General features: G+C 37.7%; 1 protein-coding gene across 4 annotated transcripts in view; it reads right to left on the bottom strand.

Moving 5' to 3' along the window:
* Positions 1-19,211, bottom strand: part of CHST9 (carbohydrate sulfotransferase 9) — a 251,748-nt gene that overhangs the window by 117,280 nt on the left and 115,257 nt on the right. For all 4 annotated transcript variants that reach the window (XM_025886848.2, XM_073898377.1, XM_073898376.1 and 1 more), the window contains one exon: positions 18,221-18,262. In XM_025886848.2, coding sequence (XP_025742633.2) covers positions 18,221-18,262 — 42 coding nt within the window. The remainder of the gene's footprint in view (positions 1-18,220; positions 18,263-19,211) is intronic.

The following is a 19,211-nucleotide window of genomic DNA, read 5'->3' as shown; positions in this document are numbered from 1 at the left end:
ACAAATAGCAATAACATTGAAGGCATTTGAACCTCACCATCCACTTCCTTCTAATCCTTGGGTCTTACAGGTTCCACTTCCATCAAGTCCTTCTTTGAGTAAGACTAAAAGCACCAGTTTTGAAGAACTTCCCAGCCTCCTAGAAGGGATGATCTTATGGTAGCTGTTTTAAAATGCCTTGGAATGGGTTATTATGTTTTTCCATTAAGTATTAATGATTTCGGTTTATGTTAAATGTTTTCTATGTTTCTTTCCTTGGCGTTTTCCAAATTATTTTCTTTGAGAAGCAAATTAGAATTCTATGTCTTTATAAGGAATTCATAAAAAAGGTTAAGATCTCAAATGGGTATCCCTTCAATAAAATTATGTTAAATTGTGCAAGATGTTCATACACGGGACATCAGTTTTATATACTTTCAAAAATAGCTCTTTCGTTTTTAAATGATCTGGTTTCAAAAAATAATTATTGTAATCATTTGGCTATAAATGTGGTTGAGATTTAAAGCCTCCTTCATTTAAAGCAGTTCTCATTTCAATATGTTTTTGGGAGCAATATTATAAATAATGGATTAATTATTTAATTAACATGAGTACAAATGTAAAGACCATATGAGCAAGCCCATTTATTTCATTTTCTAAAGACTGCAAAATCAGTTAACTAATTTTTAGTTAGTTAACAAAATTAACTGAAAGGAAATACAAATGAAAAAGAGAAACAGGGCAAGATCCGGTGCCATTGTGTATATTGGGTGCTCTTTACACAGAGCTGCATTCCCTCACTGAAGCAACCTCTGTGCTCTCCTGGCTATAGACCCTAGACTGTATCCAGTGAGCTGCTGAGAAGACTAAGCCCAAGGAGCAGCCTCTGAAGTCAGACTGAAAAGGGGCAGGTCTGATTCTACAGCCATCTCTAGGGAAACCAGTGAAGCAAGCCTCCCTAATTCTCTCATCTACAAAATGTCTTAATGTCCATTTCAGCTTTGAGATTCTAGCAAATGGGGCAAAAATAAGTAAGTAAGTATATAACTAAATAGGTTATCATTATCATGCAGTCCCCATGTTTTTCTTATTTACATTGTATTTTTCCTATTCATGCTCCTATTTATGTTTGTATTGCTTTCTTCAAGAAGCAAATTCAAAGACAAAGCACAAGCTGACACCCTGCAACCTCCCCCCAACCCCCACTCCTGGGTGGGACCTGTGTGACATTATTCTTCCAGGAATCTCCCAACTATCTTAATGTTAATACCTTGCTAGTGGGGAAAACAACCTTAACTTGACAATGGCAGTATCTTGTAGGTATCTTGTAGGTTAGTCCTCTTTCACATATGAAAGTTCTTTTGAAACCTTCCTTTTCCTTACTTTCCCCAGCTCCCAAGTATATAATCACCACTCCTCAAGACCCTGGTGCAGCCGCTCTTTCTGCCCACAGGTCCTGTCCTGTGCTTTAGTAAACCACCATTTTGCACCAAAAAAAAAAAAAAAAGAAGCAAATTCTAAAGGCATTAAGATTTCTATGACTTCATAAGAAATTCATAAAAATGTTCAAGATCTCAAGTGGCTATCCCTTCAATAAAATTATGGCAAATTGTGCAAAGTTGCCAAGTGCTGGAACCAAACTCAGTGGGTCTGACCATGGGGTCCATGCTCCTAACCCTTACACCACATGATCTGTAGAAGCTTCTGTTGTTATATAAATACTCCGCTGTCACCTGGCCCTGCCCCATGCAAGCTCACTAAGGGAAAGCACTTTGTCTCCGTCCTGTCTGTCCTCTGACTAACACACACAGACACCCCAGAGGAGCAATGTATGAGGTACGGGAATCGGGGTTAGCAGTGAAAACAATGGGCAAACCTCGGAAATTGTCTGCCCTGCTTAAAACACACAGAGACACACCCCTTTCTTCTTGATCTTTTCTATACTATGTGAAAAATGCTGGCTGCATATTTCACAGATCAAAAAGTGGGCAATATCAATAATAAAAATAGCTTCTACAATTCCACATTTCAGAATATGAGCCAGACAATGAAGAAAGATCTTCCAGTGCTAAGCTCTCCCTTGCCTACTTTCCTTCTTCTTTTCTTCCTTCCTTTGTCACTGTCTCAACAAACACTTGTTTTAGTTCCACTACATGGAAATAAACCTCTGGGTGTCTGTTATTAACGTTTCCATCCTAGATGCTAAAGGACAGAGGCAAGTAATATAAAGTAATATCAAAGGCAATAAAAAAGATTGCTAAAATTTATGTGAACATACCATGAGCTAAGTCTTAGGCCCAGGGCTTGACAGGTATTACCTCACTCAATCCTCATTATAACTCTATGAGATAATACTAGTATTATCTCCATTTGACAAATAAGGGGAGTAAGTTGAGAGAGGCTGAGGTCATATGACTCCTAAGGGACAAAGCAGGGACTCCAGCTCTGGGAGTCTGAGACTATGGCTGGAAATCTTAACCTTTACACCCCATTCTCTCCAGAAGGAGATTCAGCCACGAGGCATACAGAGGGCATACGAGATTGGTTTCATTTCCTTCAAAAAAAGTTTTATAAATAGTATTAGAGCACAACAGGAATGCTTCCAATATCCTCACAGACTGCACCCAAAAGCAGGTGTGTGACTCTTAATAAGCTACTGTCTCATGGCTTCATTTAATCTGTTTGTAAGATGAAAATTAGCACCAAATAATCTCCAGGGTTCCTCCCAGACACAGACCTTCCATTATTCTAAAGAGGCAGCTGTGTGGGGCAGGGAGTATTCACCAGTTTTGGAGACAGAAGAACTGGGTTTATTTGGGTGGCCAGCACCCTCCTTGCATCCCGGTCACAGGGTCTGCCTCTGTCATTTCCTGTTTGTCTTCTGCTGACCTCAGTGGAAGATAATTGCTCAACCTGAGTATCATCTGCAAATACAATGATCAACCCTCTTGGGGCGCCTGGGTGGCTCAGTCGTTAAGTGTCTGCCTTCGGCTCAGGTCATGATTTCAGGGTCCTGGGATCAAGCCCCGCATTGGGCTCCCTGCTCAGCGGGAAGCCTGCTTCTCCCTCTCCCACTCCCCCTGCTTGTGTTCCCCTTCTCCCTGTGAGTCTCTCTGTCAAATAAATAAACAAAATCTTTAAAAAAAACAAGAACAAAAAACAATGATCAACCCTCTTGACAAATTTTTAAATGTACAATACATTATTGTTGCCTGTATGTACAATGTTATACTGCAGGACTCTAGAGCATATTCATCCTGCTTGACTGAGACTTTTATGCTTATTGATTAATGACTCCTTATTTTTCCCCTTCCCCTACTTCCTGGTAACCACTATTCCACTCTTTGATTCTATGACTTGGACTATTTTAGATACCTCATGTCAGTGGAATCATACAATATATGTCTTTTTGGGTCTGGCTTATTTCACCATAGCATAATGTCCTCAAGGTTCATCTATATTACTGTATGTTCTAGAATTTCCTTTTTTTTTTAAAGGTTGAATAGTATTCCATTGTATGTATATATCACATTTTCTTTATCTACTCATCTTTCAATGGACATTTAAATTGTTTCCACATCTTGGCTATTGTGAATAGTGCTGCAGTGAACACAGGAGTGCAAATATCTCTTCTAGATCCTGATTTCAATTCTTTTGGATAAATACCCGAAAGTGGGATATGCTGTTCTATGGTTGTAGGTTTCTCTCTTTGGATATGAGACTTACACCCATGTCCAATAGATATCCTAGAAGTGTCTTTGCTTAGGTAGGTAATAGTCATCTCAAATTTAACGTACCTAAAATAGAAATCTCCTTTTATCCCCAGCCCCCCCAATTGGCCCTCTCATGTTTGGCCACATCCCAGCTAATAGTATTATTACCAACTTGCTCAAGCCAAAAACCTAGAGCCATCCGTTATCCCTCTCTTAGCCACCCACGTCTATTTCTACCTCAAAAATACATACTAAATCTGATGTTGTATCATTATTTCCACTGAAACTACCCTACTCTAGACCACTTCATTTTTCTCCTGGCTTACTATAATGGCTCTGTAAAGGTTCTCTGGACCTTTATTTTTTCCCCTCTAGAACCCCTCCCAAGCCAGAGTGCTCAAAAAAAATCTCATTTCCTTGCATAAAACTCTTCACTACAGTCTACATGTCTCCACATAAGCTGGACACTGCCTACATATTCACCCTTGCTCACTCTGCTCTAGTCATGCTGACTTTCTTTCCTGTTTCTTCAATCCACCAAGCTTGTCCTGCCTCAGGGCCTTTGTACTTGCCATTCCCTCTTCTGTCAGATTTGCTCATGACTGCTTCCTTCACATCATTCTTGATTCAGTTCAAATACCAGCTCCTCAGAGAGATCTTCTAGCTACAGTGGTATCCCAGTATTTAAACTTATCTTTTCTCATGGATAAAGACCAACGGAAAAAAAAAAGAAAAATATGAGCCTACTGAAGCAGATTATTTATAATTAGAAAAACCAGTTAAAAAGTTTAAAATAAAAATGTGCAGAATTCATGGGCAGAATTCAAGAGTGCATATACTTGATGGCAGTGTCTCAGCATATATGATCTAATTATGAATGCAGGTTGAGTACACACAGTGGATGATTCAAGTTGGTGAAAAGAGGGCAAGAAGCAGCATCAGTTAGTCTGAAGGGCACAGAGGAAGTAGGAATCCCCCTTTGTAGGTAAGTTCCTAAAGCTGAAGAAGACTGGCCTTCATTTCTTCCTTCTCTCCAGTTTCAGGGATGAAAGAAGAGGGAAGAAATCCTTCTTCCTTCATCTGCTTGCCTGAAGTGTCTGGAAGACAGGATCTGACTGCCCAACCCAACAACCACTTCTGGAAATATGACGTGACTAGAGCTACATTATAGGGTTTCAACAGGAGGAAAAACAAAGGCACATTTGCCACACTTTCCTTATTTTAGTCTTCCGACATTTTATTATGAAAATTTTCAAACATACAGAAAAATGAAAAAGCTTCATTTCTTAAGATCATATTTCTCCCTACTTCAGATGGAGTCCTGTGGTCTCAGAACTCCCCAACTACTGGGTGGGACCAGTATTTTCTAAACCTTGAATTGCCTGAGCAAAGGTCTGGACCATTGTGGGATCAGTTTTGACATTTTGGTTACCTTGTTAGTGTCATTATACCTAGAGTTAGTCAGTCGATGCCTCCTGCTATATAGAACTTGACTGTTTATTTTAATTAATTTATTTTAAATTTTATTTTATTGTGGTAAGAAAAATTCACATGAGTCTACCCTTTTAACAAATTTTTAAGTGTAGAATACAGTAGTATTGTTTAGGATGGGTACAATATTGCACAGCTGATCTCTAGAATTTACCAGGGGTTGGCAGGTGGTGGGGGGGGGAGTGGGGAGTTGATAAACAGCTGCTTTGTTTTTGCTGGTTTATGAAGCTCTGAACTATTTCACCTTTAAAGTTTTCCATCCCAGTGCTCTGAAGAAGATCTATATGCTTCAGGGATGCATTTGTTGTCTGTCCTTTAGATAGGCCCTTTATTAAAGAGTACTGATTAGGGTGTCATTTTGAGTACTAAACTATACTGTATTATACTACTTATGCAAGTTCTGAAGTCGAATGTCAAAAGAAAAATCTAAATTAGCAACATCTTAGCCTTGGTGTTTACATTTCTATCAGTAACTATGAACTAAAAGTTCAATCATGTCTGCCATGTTATAGGCAAATCTTCTATTTTTCACCCAGAACAAAGATCTTCCTTTGATATTATTTCATGAGTGACAATGTTACAGTTGATAATTTACTAGTTGAAAGAGTATGATGCCTAAGTTACACTGTACTAGATCCTACTGTGTTGATATTGGACCCAGTGTGGTAGTCTTTGGAGAGAAAAAAAAAATGCAAGCTGACCCAAGGTATCTGCTTTATCTATTTCTGCCAACAATCATTATACATTACTTAAAAACAAGAGGTAATGAAATCCATCTTTTAGGCCATTTAGTTTTTGTTTGTAAAATCTCTCAAAGACCCTGACTACTGCCAACTTAAAATGCTTTCTGAAAAGTTCAGTTAAATTCAAACGTTGCGACTGTAATCAGAATACTAAGAATAAGACATCACTGGTACTTGAACGTGGAACCAGGACCTAACCCAGTTGTGTTAGGAAGTTGTTACTTAAAGACTTCTGCTATAGACTACTGGGTATTTACCACAAAGATACCAATGTAGGGACCCGAAGGGGTACGTGCACCCCAATGTTTATAGCAGCAATGTCCACAATAGCCAAACTGTGGAAAGAGCCAAGATGTCCATCGACAGATGAATGGATAAAGAAGATGTGGTATATATACACAATGGAATATTATGCAGCCATCAAAAGGAATGAGATCTTGCCATTTGCAATGACGTGGATGGAACTGGAGGGTGTTATGCTGAGTGAAATAAGTCAATCAGAGAAAGACATGTATCATATGACCTCACTGATATGAGGAATTCTTAATCTCAGGAAACAAACTTGGGGGTACTGGGGGGGGTGGGGGGGGGGGGGGAGGGGGTGGCTGGGTGATAGACACTGGGGAGGGTATGTGCTACGGTGAGCGCTGTGAATTGTGCAAGACTGTTGAATCACAGATCTGTACTTCTGAAACAAATAACGCAACATATTTTAAGAAAAAAGAAAAAGAAGAAGATAACAGGAGAGGAAGAACGAAGGGGAGTAAGTCAGAGGGGGAGACGAACCATGAGAGATGATGGACTCTGAAAAACAAACTGAGGGTTCTAGAGGGGAGGAGGGTAGGGGGATGGGTTAGCCTGGTGATGGGTATTGAGGAGGGCACGTTCTGCATGGAGCACTGGGTGTTATGAACAAACAATGAATCATGGAACACTGCATCAAAAAAAAATGCAATTTATTCTTGGTCATGGAACCAAGGCCAAACTGTAAGTTTTTGTTTGAAGATATTACGAAACCCTTCTTGTGTTATATTCTAGAATTGTTTTTAACTTGGATGGAACAGACTAAAATTTGCGAGCTGGTGAAGAGAACATTCTGAAAAGTATATGAATCTTCCAGCTCAGATATTTTAAATAATTACCTGCAATTAAATAAACTTAATTGGCTTGATTTATCTCTCTAATTGAATTGATAAATCCAAATAGACTTTGCATAGAATCAACCAATGGCCTGCACTATATCCCTCTGCTAAACCATAGACGTTGCTCACGACCTTTACATTGTGCTTTAGCCTTTAAAGGTGAAAAGCCAACAACTTTGTATCTCTCTTGCTCTGACAGGCTAGTTGTTAATTAGCAGTGCTCTGTATGGTTTAGTATATTTGTTTTTGCCAAAACAAACAACTGCATTGACTTCTTGTAACCATGTAATCTGTTATTTAGAAGTTGTGGTAATGCTTTTAATAGTTTCTCCCACCCCCACTCTAAAAATGGTTTGTGGTTATTCTTATTTAGTAAATTAGACCAAACTTTGAGCACTAAAAAAAAAAAAAAAGACTTCTGCTATAGAGTTAAAAAATATTCAATTGGTTATTTCTCTTTAGATTTTCTTCCTCATGTGGAGGAGGAAAATGATTTTTTCTTGTTTTCTCAATAAATGCCAGAAAGGTGAATTAAATTCTAGTAATGAATTTACATTTTACTTTTCAAAAAATATTCTGCACATTGGCATCAGGGTAAATAAAGAAAAAAAAGATGCTAATTTTTTCATATATTCAACAATCAAAAAATATCATAATATTCTAGTTACAGAATGAATGAGTCACAAGCATAAAAGCTACAGCATAGGGAATACAGTCAATGGTATCGCAATAGAGTTCTCTGCTGACAGACAGTACCTATGGTTGTGGTGAGCATGACATATACACTTGTTGAATCACTATGTTGCCCACCTGGAACTAATGTAACATTGTGTGTCAACTACCTTCAATAGAAAAATTTAAAAATCATAATAAATTTTATGGTCATAACTTTTTATGTGTATTTTTGACCAAAGATTGTTTTAGCTAAACCACTGTAAGGATTTTTAATATTGCCACTGATTAATATTAAAAAACTACCATTACACATGAGTTAAGTACAAGTTACATATTTTGAGTATGACACACTTATTTGAACTTTATAGAAGTAACGCTGCAAAGATGTTGATTAAGGATACTTTGAATGCTCTAGCTTGACTTTTCACAAATGCCCTTGAAATTCCCAGGAAGTCAACGCACAGCTGTCCCACTAACACACAATGACCACTACTGTTCACTGCTGACAAGGCCTGGCTAGCGGCAAACACGGGGAAGGCATGCAAACTCTTGTTAAGTTCACTTCTCAATAGAAAAAAAAAAATGGAACGTTCCTTGACATAGAGAAATCGTCACTCATCCTATTATTTTCCAAAACTTAGAGGCCCCTATATCAATGGCAAATGAGTTACTGATTAAATGTGTTTGATTGCAATTAAAAGAAATGCAACAAAGGACTGCGTTAAAGGTAGGAGATAAATGTGAATGATACCCTGCAATCTCTTCTCAGTCCGATCCCCCAAATCACTTGCAAACGTTGACTCCCATTTCCACTAGCACATAGGCAGGTAGGAGAGAAATGCTGTGTGCAAACAATATTCTTTCCTTGTATTCACATACATATTTTTAAAATAATAGCAGAATACTGAAAATCAAGTACAATAATGACAGAATTATAAAAAAATGAGTAATTTTGCTCTTTGTTTATAATGCTGCAGTGACACGGAAAAGGTAATATTCATTATCTCTTCAAGCAAATAGGCTCATTCCAGGGCGATCAAGATTCATCAATCATGTCTCTAAAGGCAAAATTCAGAAAATACCATCGAATCTTCTACTTCCCCTAAACAATCAAATCAAAGAATTTTTTTTTATATCTTTGAGATGTCTCTCCAACTCAAATATAACTCTGGTGCTTTGCCCTTGACACATAGTAGCAAATAATAAATATTCTTTTAATAGTTCTCCAATAAACGAATGAATAAATGAATGACTTCACTTCCAAATTGAATTAGGAAGCAGAAATTTATATGCAGAATTAATAAGGTTTTCAGTGTAATTTATGGATAAGGAAATGCTTACAGCTCTGGGGTTGGTTGGAGAGAATTTTTTGTGCTTTTTCAAAGGCATGGTCTAGGGTGTCCATTCCCTTCCTGTGTATGTTTCCATTTCTCTGAGTTTCTCCTGTTCTATCTTTGCAATTCCCGTTATTCTCAGGGACTTCTTTCCTTAGGAAACCACAGGGACATTTTCTACGACTGATGATTTAACAAAGCCACTTGCTCCTTCGTTTGTTGAACCAATACTTCCTGAGAGTCTGCTTCTTCCAGGCCCTGTGGGAGGCACCAGGGACAGAACAGAACCACACAAGCAACTTCTGTTTTTGTTTTCACTACATTTTTTGATTTCATTAAAACCTAGCTCAGAAAGGAAGCAAATAGAACCTGCAAGGACATCATCTCCAAAAAGGCATTCCAGGACTAGGCATGCTGCTGATAAAGGCTCAGTCTGTAGGCGCCCAGTGCCACAACAATGTCATGTACTCCATCAGTCTCTGCTGTAACACACGTCTGCCAGACGCATCATTTCTAGCAACTTTTTTTATCATTTTTTATATTGATTATATTTTGAAATGATAATAGTTTTAATATACTGGATTAAATAGCATATTATTAACTTAATCTCATCGGTTTCTTTTTAGTTTTTAAAAAGTGGCTACTCAAAAATTTAAATTTACATGTACGCTGTGCATTATATTTCTACTGGATTGCTGATCTAGAGGAAGGCGAGAGAGAGAGGAAAAAAAAAACCCAAATAAGCAAACAAATAAATTATTATGAAATTGAATGTGGTGTTTTGTTTGTCTCAGTGTATCAGTGAAACACAGAGCTGTACGTTTTCAGAGAAGGCATGGGTAGAATTGCATTTCAGGGATCTTTTTGAGGAGGAAAGGACCACATCCGGCTGAGAAATACAGGTTGTTCCTGTGCAGTGAGAAATGTATTAGAGATTCACAGTCATGCTAATAAGTAGGGCAGAGTGAAGATGTGTAAGCAAATACAGACAAGCAAGCAGAGATAGCATTCAAGAGACGTTCTGAGAGGATTCTAATAAGGCAAAGATGTTCAAGGCATGGACAATCAGAACCATCCTCTCCCATAAATGGTTCCAAGACAGCGATGATCACATCGAACAAAATTTAAATATGCTATCTGGAATCAGTAATGTATGAATTCATGGCCATTCATTAGCCCCTCAGTATGAATTAGTTGGCCAGGTTACACAGCGGCTTCTGAGTGTCCCCTGGTGCTGATATTTCCCACACTGTGTCACCTCCCCGCCCCACTTCTCCAACTAAGGCTCCGCCCCTTTCAGAATTCCTCCACTCGTCATGACCTCATTTCTGGGGGAAGCAGTCTTCAGGGGCTTTTTGTTTCCTTAGAGTCTCATGCCTTCTCTCCTGCCCTGCCAATCCTCTTATCTGGGAATTTGCAGTGAAATAATAGGACAGTTTATATGATCGAATCCTGTATTGCTCAGCTCAAATGACTTACATTCACTTTAGAAGGTTTTCAGTTACACCATGTACAAGTATATCATTTACAGTTGATTAAAATGTTTGTGGTCATTTCTATTAAAAAAAAAAAGGTTGGGCATCTGTTCCTTGGTTAGAAATACAAGTTCATTGTTTTCTCTGTGGGAAAATCAGGCATGACTTAAGACTCCTTTCACAAGAAAGCCTAAGGATCAGCTATATTCAATATCTGGGGGCATTTTTAATCCTTTGTTAGTATAAGTGTCATTTTTAACTAATCAAAACACGCACTTACCCGGAATGCTTCATTCCCAAATTGTGTCAGATTAAAGTGTAATTACTATGACATTAACCGATATATACACATAGAATGCCCATCCAGGCAGCTTCCACAGGACATTCAAACCAGCATGAGCCTAACTTTGTGGGGACCTGCCTTGGTCTGTGCTGCCTGAATGAGATCTATCAGATAGCTCCTGGAAAGTCCATTTGTACTTGTGTTACTTTCCATTCTAATTGGGAATTCTTTGTGGCTTTTTTTTTAACAGAATATTTAATTTAAGATGAAAGCCTGAAGTAATTTTTGGTTAACGAAATTAGCAAAGTCTTCTTCATTTCCTCACCCAAGTGAAAGGAACACATAGATGTTGCGCAAGAATTAACTCAGGTAAGTTTCTCTTTTTTAGTTATACAAGGAGGCACAGGGCTTTAAGGTGAAATCTATTATGATACCCTTAAAGATAACAGTTTTCCCCCTGCCACCTAAAGAAACCATGTTTCAAGTTTCTACTGTGTGCAAATAAACCTTGCCTTGGATGCTATAATAGCAATCCAAATTCAACAGGTGGAGACAATTTCAGGGTACGTTTTCACATTTGCACTCTGACTGTGTCGTTAGACATGGTGATTTCTCCTCCATTTCAGATTTGTTTAGTTTGCATCAAGGCACTGTTTTAAATGCAGTGTTATACAATGGAATTTAAGGTATTTTCGAAATAATGTGGCACAGCTGTGTTGTTATTCACTCCCTATCATAAATCCGACTGGCTGGAAAATGAAGTTTGTTTAAAAATAACCTCTTCAGATAACAGGAGAGGAAGAATGAAGGGGAGTAAGTCAGAGGGGGAGACGAACCATGAGAGATGATGGACTCTGAAAAACAAACTGAGGGTTCTAGAGGGGAGGAGGGTAGGGGGATGGGTTAGCCTGGTGATGGGTATTAAAGAGGGCACATTCTGCATGGAGCACTGGGTGTTATGAACAAACAGTGAATCATGGAACACTACATCAAAAACTAATGATGTAATATATGGTGATTAACATAACAATAAAAAAATAACCTCTTCAGGACTTCTTTTAATGAGGAGCCTGCATGTAAGTCTTCCATTTTGTGGGTGGAAAAATGCATCTAAGATACTTTATTTCGTTCAATAATAAATATTGTTGTGAAACCATAAACCCAGAGAAAATTGGTTATTTTTTTAAAATAGGATTCATTAACATAGTTCAGAGAGCCAGTTCTTCAGGAAAGCTATTTAAAAAAGCAAACACACCAGAGATGGATTGCCCGGGAGGCCGAAGAAGAAACTTGGTACCTTAGACCTGGAGGACAGATAAATAGGAGACTTCATTTATACCAACCTGGGCCATCTGGGGATAGAAGATGAGGGAGGGAATATTCACTTATCTTTTCAGCAAAGCCCCAGAGCCTGTATTGGGTTGGATGTGGGTCGCAGGTCTAGATTCAAGTCTCAACTCTTGTTCTCTGTTCGCTAACCAAGTGACCGTGGGCAGATCACACATGGGGGCAGTGGGAGCTGCTCTGGCTTTGCTGTCACACAGACCCAGATCCAGCCGCGCACTATGTGTAACAACCGGCTCTCGGGGAACAAACAAAAAAAAATCAATCAACGCCAGTTTGTAATGTTTGCCAATTGCTATGGTGTAAATGCTCCTGCCACAGCCAGTTTAAGCTATGTACATGACCTCACCAGATGCTGAACTGGGAAGAAAAGCGCACCCCCATTCTTTCCAAGTGACCTCCCAGGTAGTACCAGCTGGTTCTAGCAAGCCACTGCCTGGATTCCATTTCTGGCGCCACCAGTTAATATGTGGGGCCCAATGTGAGTGAATTGACTTTCTGACATCTCAGTTTCCTAACTTTTAAAATGTTGACCATACACAAGCCTTACAAGCTCATTTTGAGGGTCAAATAGAAGGTACTGAGCCCAGAGCCAGAAATAGCAGGTCTTTGATAAACATCAGTTCCCTGACCTGATGATTTCATGATTATGTCTCTGTTTGTCTCTGTCTCCTCGCCTTCCCCTTGACAGACAGACTCTCTGGGAGAACAAGTCTGCATCTGGGCTCCTTTGTTTATACCTCCCTCATTCAGCCCATTGCTATCTACATTTCATTTACAGAACTCCTGAAAAATCATTTCTCGGTGGTGACCAACAGATTTTTCCTCTAATTCCAACGGACATTTTTTGGTGCTTATTTATTTGATTCCTCTGTGCATTTGTCATCCTTGACAAATCCCTCCTTCTTGTGAAGCAAGATGTACCATTCATCTCATTTCTTAGGCTGGAACTCGAGCATCCCCCTTTACCTCCTGTAGCCAATAGAAAAGGCCAATTCTGTTTTGTAAATATATCTTCATTCCGTTTCCCTAGCTCCCTCTCTAATGCCACTGTCTTAGTGAAGACCCCTTGGACCTTCGTCTTTTCATTCTTAAGTGATTAAAGTGGCATACCGCCTGATTTCCCTGCCCCCACTGAATTCCTCTTCCAATCCATCGTTTCTCTGATAGGATTTCTATAAAATGCAAATAGATGGTGTAATTCCTTGCACTTCATTATCTTCCAATATCTACTGCATAAAGTCCTAACTCCATGGAATGCATAATGGCCCCTCTTGATTCTGGCTCATGCCAACTTTTATGGCCACATGTCCTGCCTTTTGTCGGCTTATAACTGTGCTCTGGTCTTATTAAACCACTGACCGTACCCTCAATAGGCCAAGCTTTTTCTTGTCTTTGTCTCTCTGGACAGCCAGCCCTTTCCCATTTTCTACCAGGTAAGCTCCAATTTCTTTACGGATCAACTCATGTCACCCCCCACCCTGTTCCATGATGCCTTCTTTGACATCCTCATGGTACCCAGTAATTCTCTAAAGGCACTCTTCATACTGTATTATAATCATCTGTCCTTGCTTTTCTTCCCCAGCTGAAAGTGAATGAATTGAGGACATAAATGCTATATCTTATTCACCATCACATCTACGATATCAAGCACAAAGCCTGGACCACAAAAATGTTTAGCAAACTGAATGTATCAACTTACAAATGCTTAGTCAGATTCTTTCTCTGCCCATGTTGTGACACCAAATGAGATGGGGTCAAGAGAAGAGCTGGTTTTTTTTTTTTAATTGAGATATAATTAGCATACAACTGTATCAGTTTCAGGTGTACGGCATAATGATTTGATATTTATATACATTGCAAAATGATCACCATAAGTCTACTTAATATCTGTCACCACACATAGTTACAATTCTTTTCCTTTTTTTCTTATGATGAGAAATTTTAAGATCTACTCTGTTAGCAACTTTCAAATACACAATACAGGATTATTGAGTGACTAGAGGTTTTGCAAGCTATAAGCAAATTAGGATGATATACATTTTCAGACTTGATTCTAACTGGAATAATGACTCTCATTAATTTTAAATGATGGGCTTTTAAATAATGATAATTTACTTAAATGTATTTGTCCCAACATGATTTGCCTGCTAACTCCATAAGTTTAATGTTGGTCATCAATAATTAAAACAATAACAAATTAGGTCTCCTCATGCTTATTTTTGGGAGTTTTGTTCATAGTGTATAGGAAGCAAGGCAAGAACCACTGCAAAAACAGTAATAGTATGGGGAAAAATGCTATATAAGAATCCATTTGAAAATTTGCATTTAATAAATGAGTAACATATAAGAAAGTGAACATGCTATTACTATACAGATGGAAGAATTTATTAAGTATCTTTTTAACTATTTTTTTTATCATGAATGACTGCGTGTTAAATATGTGTTAAAAGTTTTAAAATTGAGGTGCTATTGATGCTTTAGGACATTTCAAAGAAGGGAAAAGCACAGTGAAAATTTTAGTAAGCAAGGGACTGAGCTTGCAAAGCAGATGTTCTACCATTTGCTGAATTTTCGTTAATAAATCTCACCTTTTGAGTTGAGAAAAAAATAACATTGTTCTTTAGCGGTAACTTTTTACAAATAATGCAAATGAACAAAACCTCTCCAACTTTAGGGATGATCTAATGTCATAAATGAAAAGTATGCAACTTCATTTTAAAATACTCATTATCACCTCTATCTATAACTCTATTCTGTGGCCCACTGGGACTGTTTTTTACTCAATACTTGACTAGAGTTGAAAGTGTTCTCCTTCTCTAAAAAATTTGGAACAATATATACTTAACAGATGGTGTCTCTATAGTCTACCTTAGTAATAAGCCTTCTAATTAATATATCTTTTTCTAAACAATGATTTATGAATCACCTTTTTCTGTGAGAATCCTTTGTATTTTTTGCTGTATTGTTTTTTTTAATATCAAGAGTTCCTTGATCCAAAAAAGGGGTCTTCCTTCTGATAAGTTAAAATTCTTCAAATTAAATGGAGTTTTTATATAAAATCTGTGAAATATACCTGGTAATTTTTCCTATTTTTCTGGTAAGGAAACTGGGTCCTTGAAAAAATCAAGGGCAAATAGATAATTGATGATATCGGGAACTTGCCTCTTGATATTTTGCTTCTTTATCATCATATCACCACATATTTTTAATATTCTTTACCAACCCAAATAACCAAAGTTAGCTTTGATCTTGCTGGCCATTTTATATGAATTTGAAATGGGTTTCTGAGCTCAGTATTGAGAGACATATGCTTTGAATTATTTTTCCAAAATGTCTAAGTTTACCATGTTCTCACATATTCTCTTGTGACTTATTCCTGGCTTATCAAGAAGAGAATCATATGTGAAACTATAGCCAGGGTTGCAATCAGGGTCAAATAACTTTCTCCCCCAAAGAAGCTAATTGACTATAGGACAATATTACTCTATAGTCTCAGCCCCATTAGCTATATGCTCTCCTGAGCAACTCACCAAACTAACTTAGTTTAAGCTTTGGAACATGATTCACTCAGTTATATCATGAGATGTGAACAATTCAGGATTGTGTGCGTGTGTGTGTGTGTGTGTGTGTCTGTGCATGTTGATCCAGATACACATAGTAGAGCCATTTCAATAAAGTAATAATGGTAAGTAGAATCATAGACACAAAATTGGAAAGCACTTCGGAATGATCAAACTCTTCATGAATCTCTTATCACCATTCCTTACAGGTGATGGCCCAACCTCTGCACACTTTTACTAACATAATCTCATTCTTTCCAATCCTGGAGAGGTTTCCTTGTTAGGAAGTTATTTCTCATCCTTAATAAAAACTTACTGGTAACTTTCATCTTGGTCCAAGATTCCATAAACAAAGAATTAACCAATCTTAACCAACCAAAAAGTGAGGGTCCTGGAAGTTCCTGTTTCAATGGGTAATATTTTTGTCTACAATATTTTTTTCTATATTCTTTGGCTTCCATCATGATTCACGCAACAAGATGGAGTAGATTAAAAGGCTCAGAAACTAATACTGATCTCCCTGGCTGGGAGATGGACCTGCTGCTATAAACAAGAGGGTGTGGGAGCATGGTCTAATTCAGCAGGCAGGACATAGAATCTGAGCAGAATGAACAACAAGCGATACAAGGAAGTCCTGGCAGGACTTCAGAAGCAGGGATGCTCATGACATTCTTGACATCTAAAGATGCATATATTCAGACGAGCATCACAAACTGAAGGTAATGATATTTATGACTACACTGGCAAAGGTTAGATCCCAATTTAGAAAACTCAGACTATCTTTACAAATACAGATTTTGTGAGGGCTGAATTTGTATTCTTTGAAATGATGAGTCTCAAAAATTTGCCCACTAATTTGAGCACTGTGAAAGTTTCTTTCACATTCTCATAAAAATCAGACACACTGACAAGCTGTGAATCAGTTGAGGGAGATTAGCTCCCTTTTAATAAAAGGAGTTTCCTCACAACCCTGGTGACTAGTGTTCCCTACAAAGATCTTGTTGCCTTAAAAAGACTTTCCAATTGTTGAAAAATATTTTATCAAGCTAGAAATTCAACACAGTATCAAAGTGACTAGCACTTCGATTTGAAAAGAAAGGTTAGGATGATGAGACCTGGGAAAGGATGAGTCAAGGAACGAGAGTTTTTGTCCTGCCTTTGTCTAGCTCTTTATGTCACCTTTGGCCACACAGAATATTAGAGTCCGTGAATACAGAGGGAACGTAAAGAGGCATCTGGTTTACCACTGTGGCCAATTTAGCTTTCTTTCAAACTATAAAGTTTCTTTAAGCCAGTACCTATAGGATCATAACAACAGCATTTTACAAACAGTATAAATAATCTTCCCCCAAGGAGCAATTACGGAGGTAATCACATCTGTGAGGAGAACAGACATTTTCTTGCCTTCACATTTTTTTTTTTTTGTATTAATGATTGGGCTTTAAAAGAATGCAAACAACATTTAAGTCGTATAGGTAGTACATTGCTCAATTGTCTGAGATGAATACTAAGGTTGGGAAGGAGAAAAGGGAAAAGGCATAGGTTGTTTATACATTTTTTGATTAATTCAGATTTTTATCCTCTACTGACTCCACACATTACAAACAAACAAATTTTGTCTTGCTACCAGACAAAAAATGCAGTGAAAAAAAAAAAAAAAGACAGTGGTCAGGAACAACGTGTCTTTTGTCGGCAGCTTTCACATATCATAGAATAATGGTTTGGTAGATACTTGGGAGGGGTGGTGGGCACAGGTGTATATGCCAAATTAGAATTCTCTAGGATTACTGGCAATTTTAAGGCACTAGAAGCTGGAGATTGCCCTTATGCAAAGATTTACTTGGTAAATGAAATTTTCTCTTTCCTCAGGACTTTCAGCTAAAAGCCAAGTAATAAAAATATGGAAATTTAAAAACTTATTTTTGTATTAGTCAGCAAATATTGGCCCCTACTATGCGCAATGGTACTGTGTTAAAACATCATTCACTTCTGGATATATACTAGAAGTTAGGAATAGAATAATTCTTAAAATCCCTCCAAAATGTAAAGATTCTTTTTGGTTAAGTAGTCAACACTGTCCTGAAAAACATCAACTCCACAAATGGTTTTAAGAAAAATAGTTAAGATTCATAGATATTTGGGAAAATGAAACGTCAACTGCTACAACCTGAGTTTTTTTTTTAACAACCTGAAATTTTTAAAGCTGGTGGTTTTAAGACTTACCTTTCAATTGGTAATGATGCAAAAATCACATTCTATCTTATATTCTTTAGAACAGAATGACAGAATGAGGACACGATTGATGTGAAAGTGAAAAAACTAAATGTATTAATTTAATTAATTTAATAACAATCAATTGTAGGACCATAAACTATTACTTTTTAAATGCGAGTTTTTGAATATTAAACTGCAAACAGATTTTTTTAAAGGTGAAAGTAAAAACAGGAAATAATTGGAACTAATTAGTCCAAATCTTACCTGAAGTTGTTTTTTGTTCTCTTTTTTTCTTCTCCACTCTCCCTGAAATGAGAAATAGCAGGCCAGTTGCAGAGTGGATCCATGTGAACAAGATACAACAAAGAAGAAACTCCAGCTTATGGCAATTTCCAAACGCAATCACTCTTTCAGCTGTGTCCAACATGCTTCTAGAGATGACTGGGCACAGTTGAAAGGGGTAAAAAATGCTCTCAAACCAATTTATGCAAGTCAAAAATAAATGAGGATGCATTAAATATGCTATTGGGTTTTAAAAATCTTGTTAGTAAGAGAATTTACTCAACAATAAACTTACAAGGTACAAATCCCCACAGAATGAACTGTGGGGATAAACACCCAAAGAAAATAAGACCAAGGCCTCTTACAACCTACTTGGGAAGATAAAGGACAGACAATATAGTATGAAATGGGATGTGCCCCAAAAGGTACAAAACCTTTAAAGAATATGAGAGGATGAGTGATTATTTTAGAAATGAAGGGATGCCCACAAAGTTATGGAGAAAATGATATTTGATTTGGACCTTGAAAGATACATGTGATCTGGGAAATTTGAAATAGGGAAGGTATTGATTCTTGGCAAAAAAAAAAAAAAATAGTATGGGCGCTGTGGGACAAGGCCTTTAGAGCAAGAGCCATGTTTAAAGCTTGCTTTAGGAACTACAGTTTTGCATAGGAAGAGGGCTATTCTAGAGTTTAGATAAGAGGTAATAGACCGAGTATGGCAATGGGAGTAGAGAAGTAGGAAGGCGGAACTTACAAGGCCCAGGGATTTACAAAATGTAAAGTGCAAGGGAAAAGGAAAGGTCAAGGTGAATGGTTTTATAGGTGACTTTGGACATGGTGTTACAATTTGGGGAAATGGTAAAACGTGATGGGGGCATGGGGACGACAAGTTCAGTTTTAGACTTAACTGAGTTTGAAGTGTTACAGAGACATGGAGCTTGGGAGAGGGATCCGAATTGAAATTACAATG

This window comes from Callorhinus ursinus, unplaced genomic scaffold (genome assembly GCF_003265705.2).
Source record: "Callorhinus ursinus isolate GAN/ISIS: 27379988/994484 unplaced genomic scaffold, GSC_fseal_2.0 scaffold11, whole genome shotgun sequence".
Taxonomy (NCBI): Eukaryota; Metazoa; Chordata; class Mammalia; order Carnivora; family Otariidae; genus Callorhinus; species Callorhinus ursinus.
Note: the sequence above shows the minus strand (reverse complement) of the source record. Positions and strands in the feature narration are given on the sequence as shown.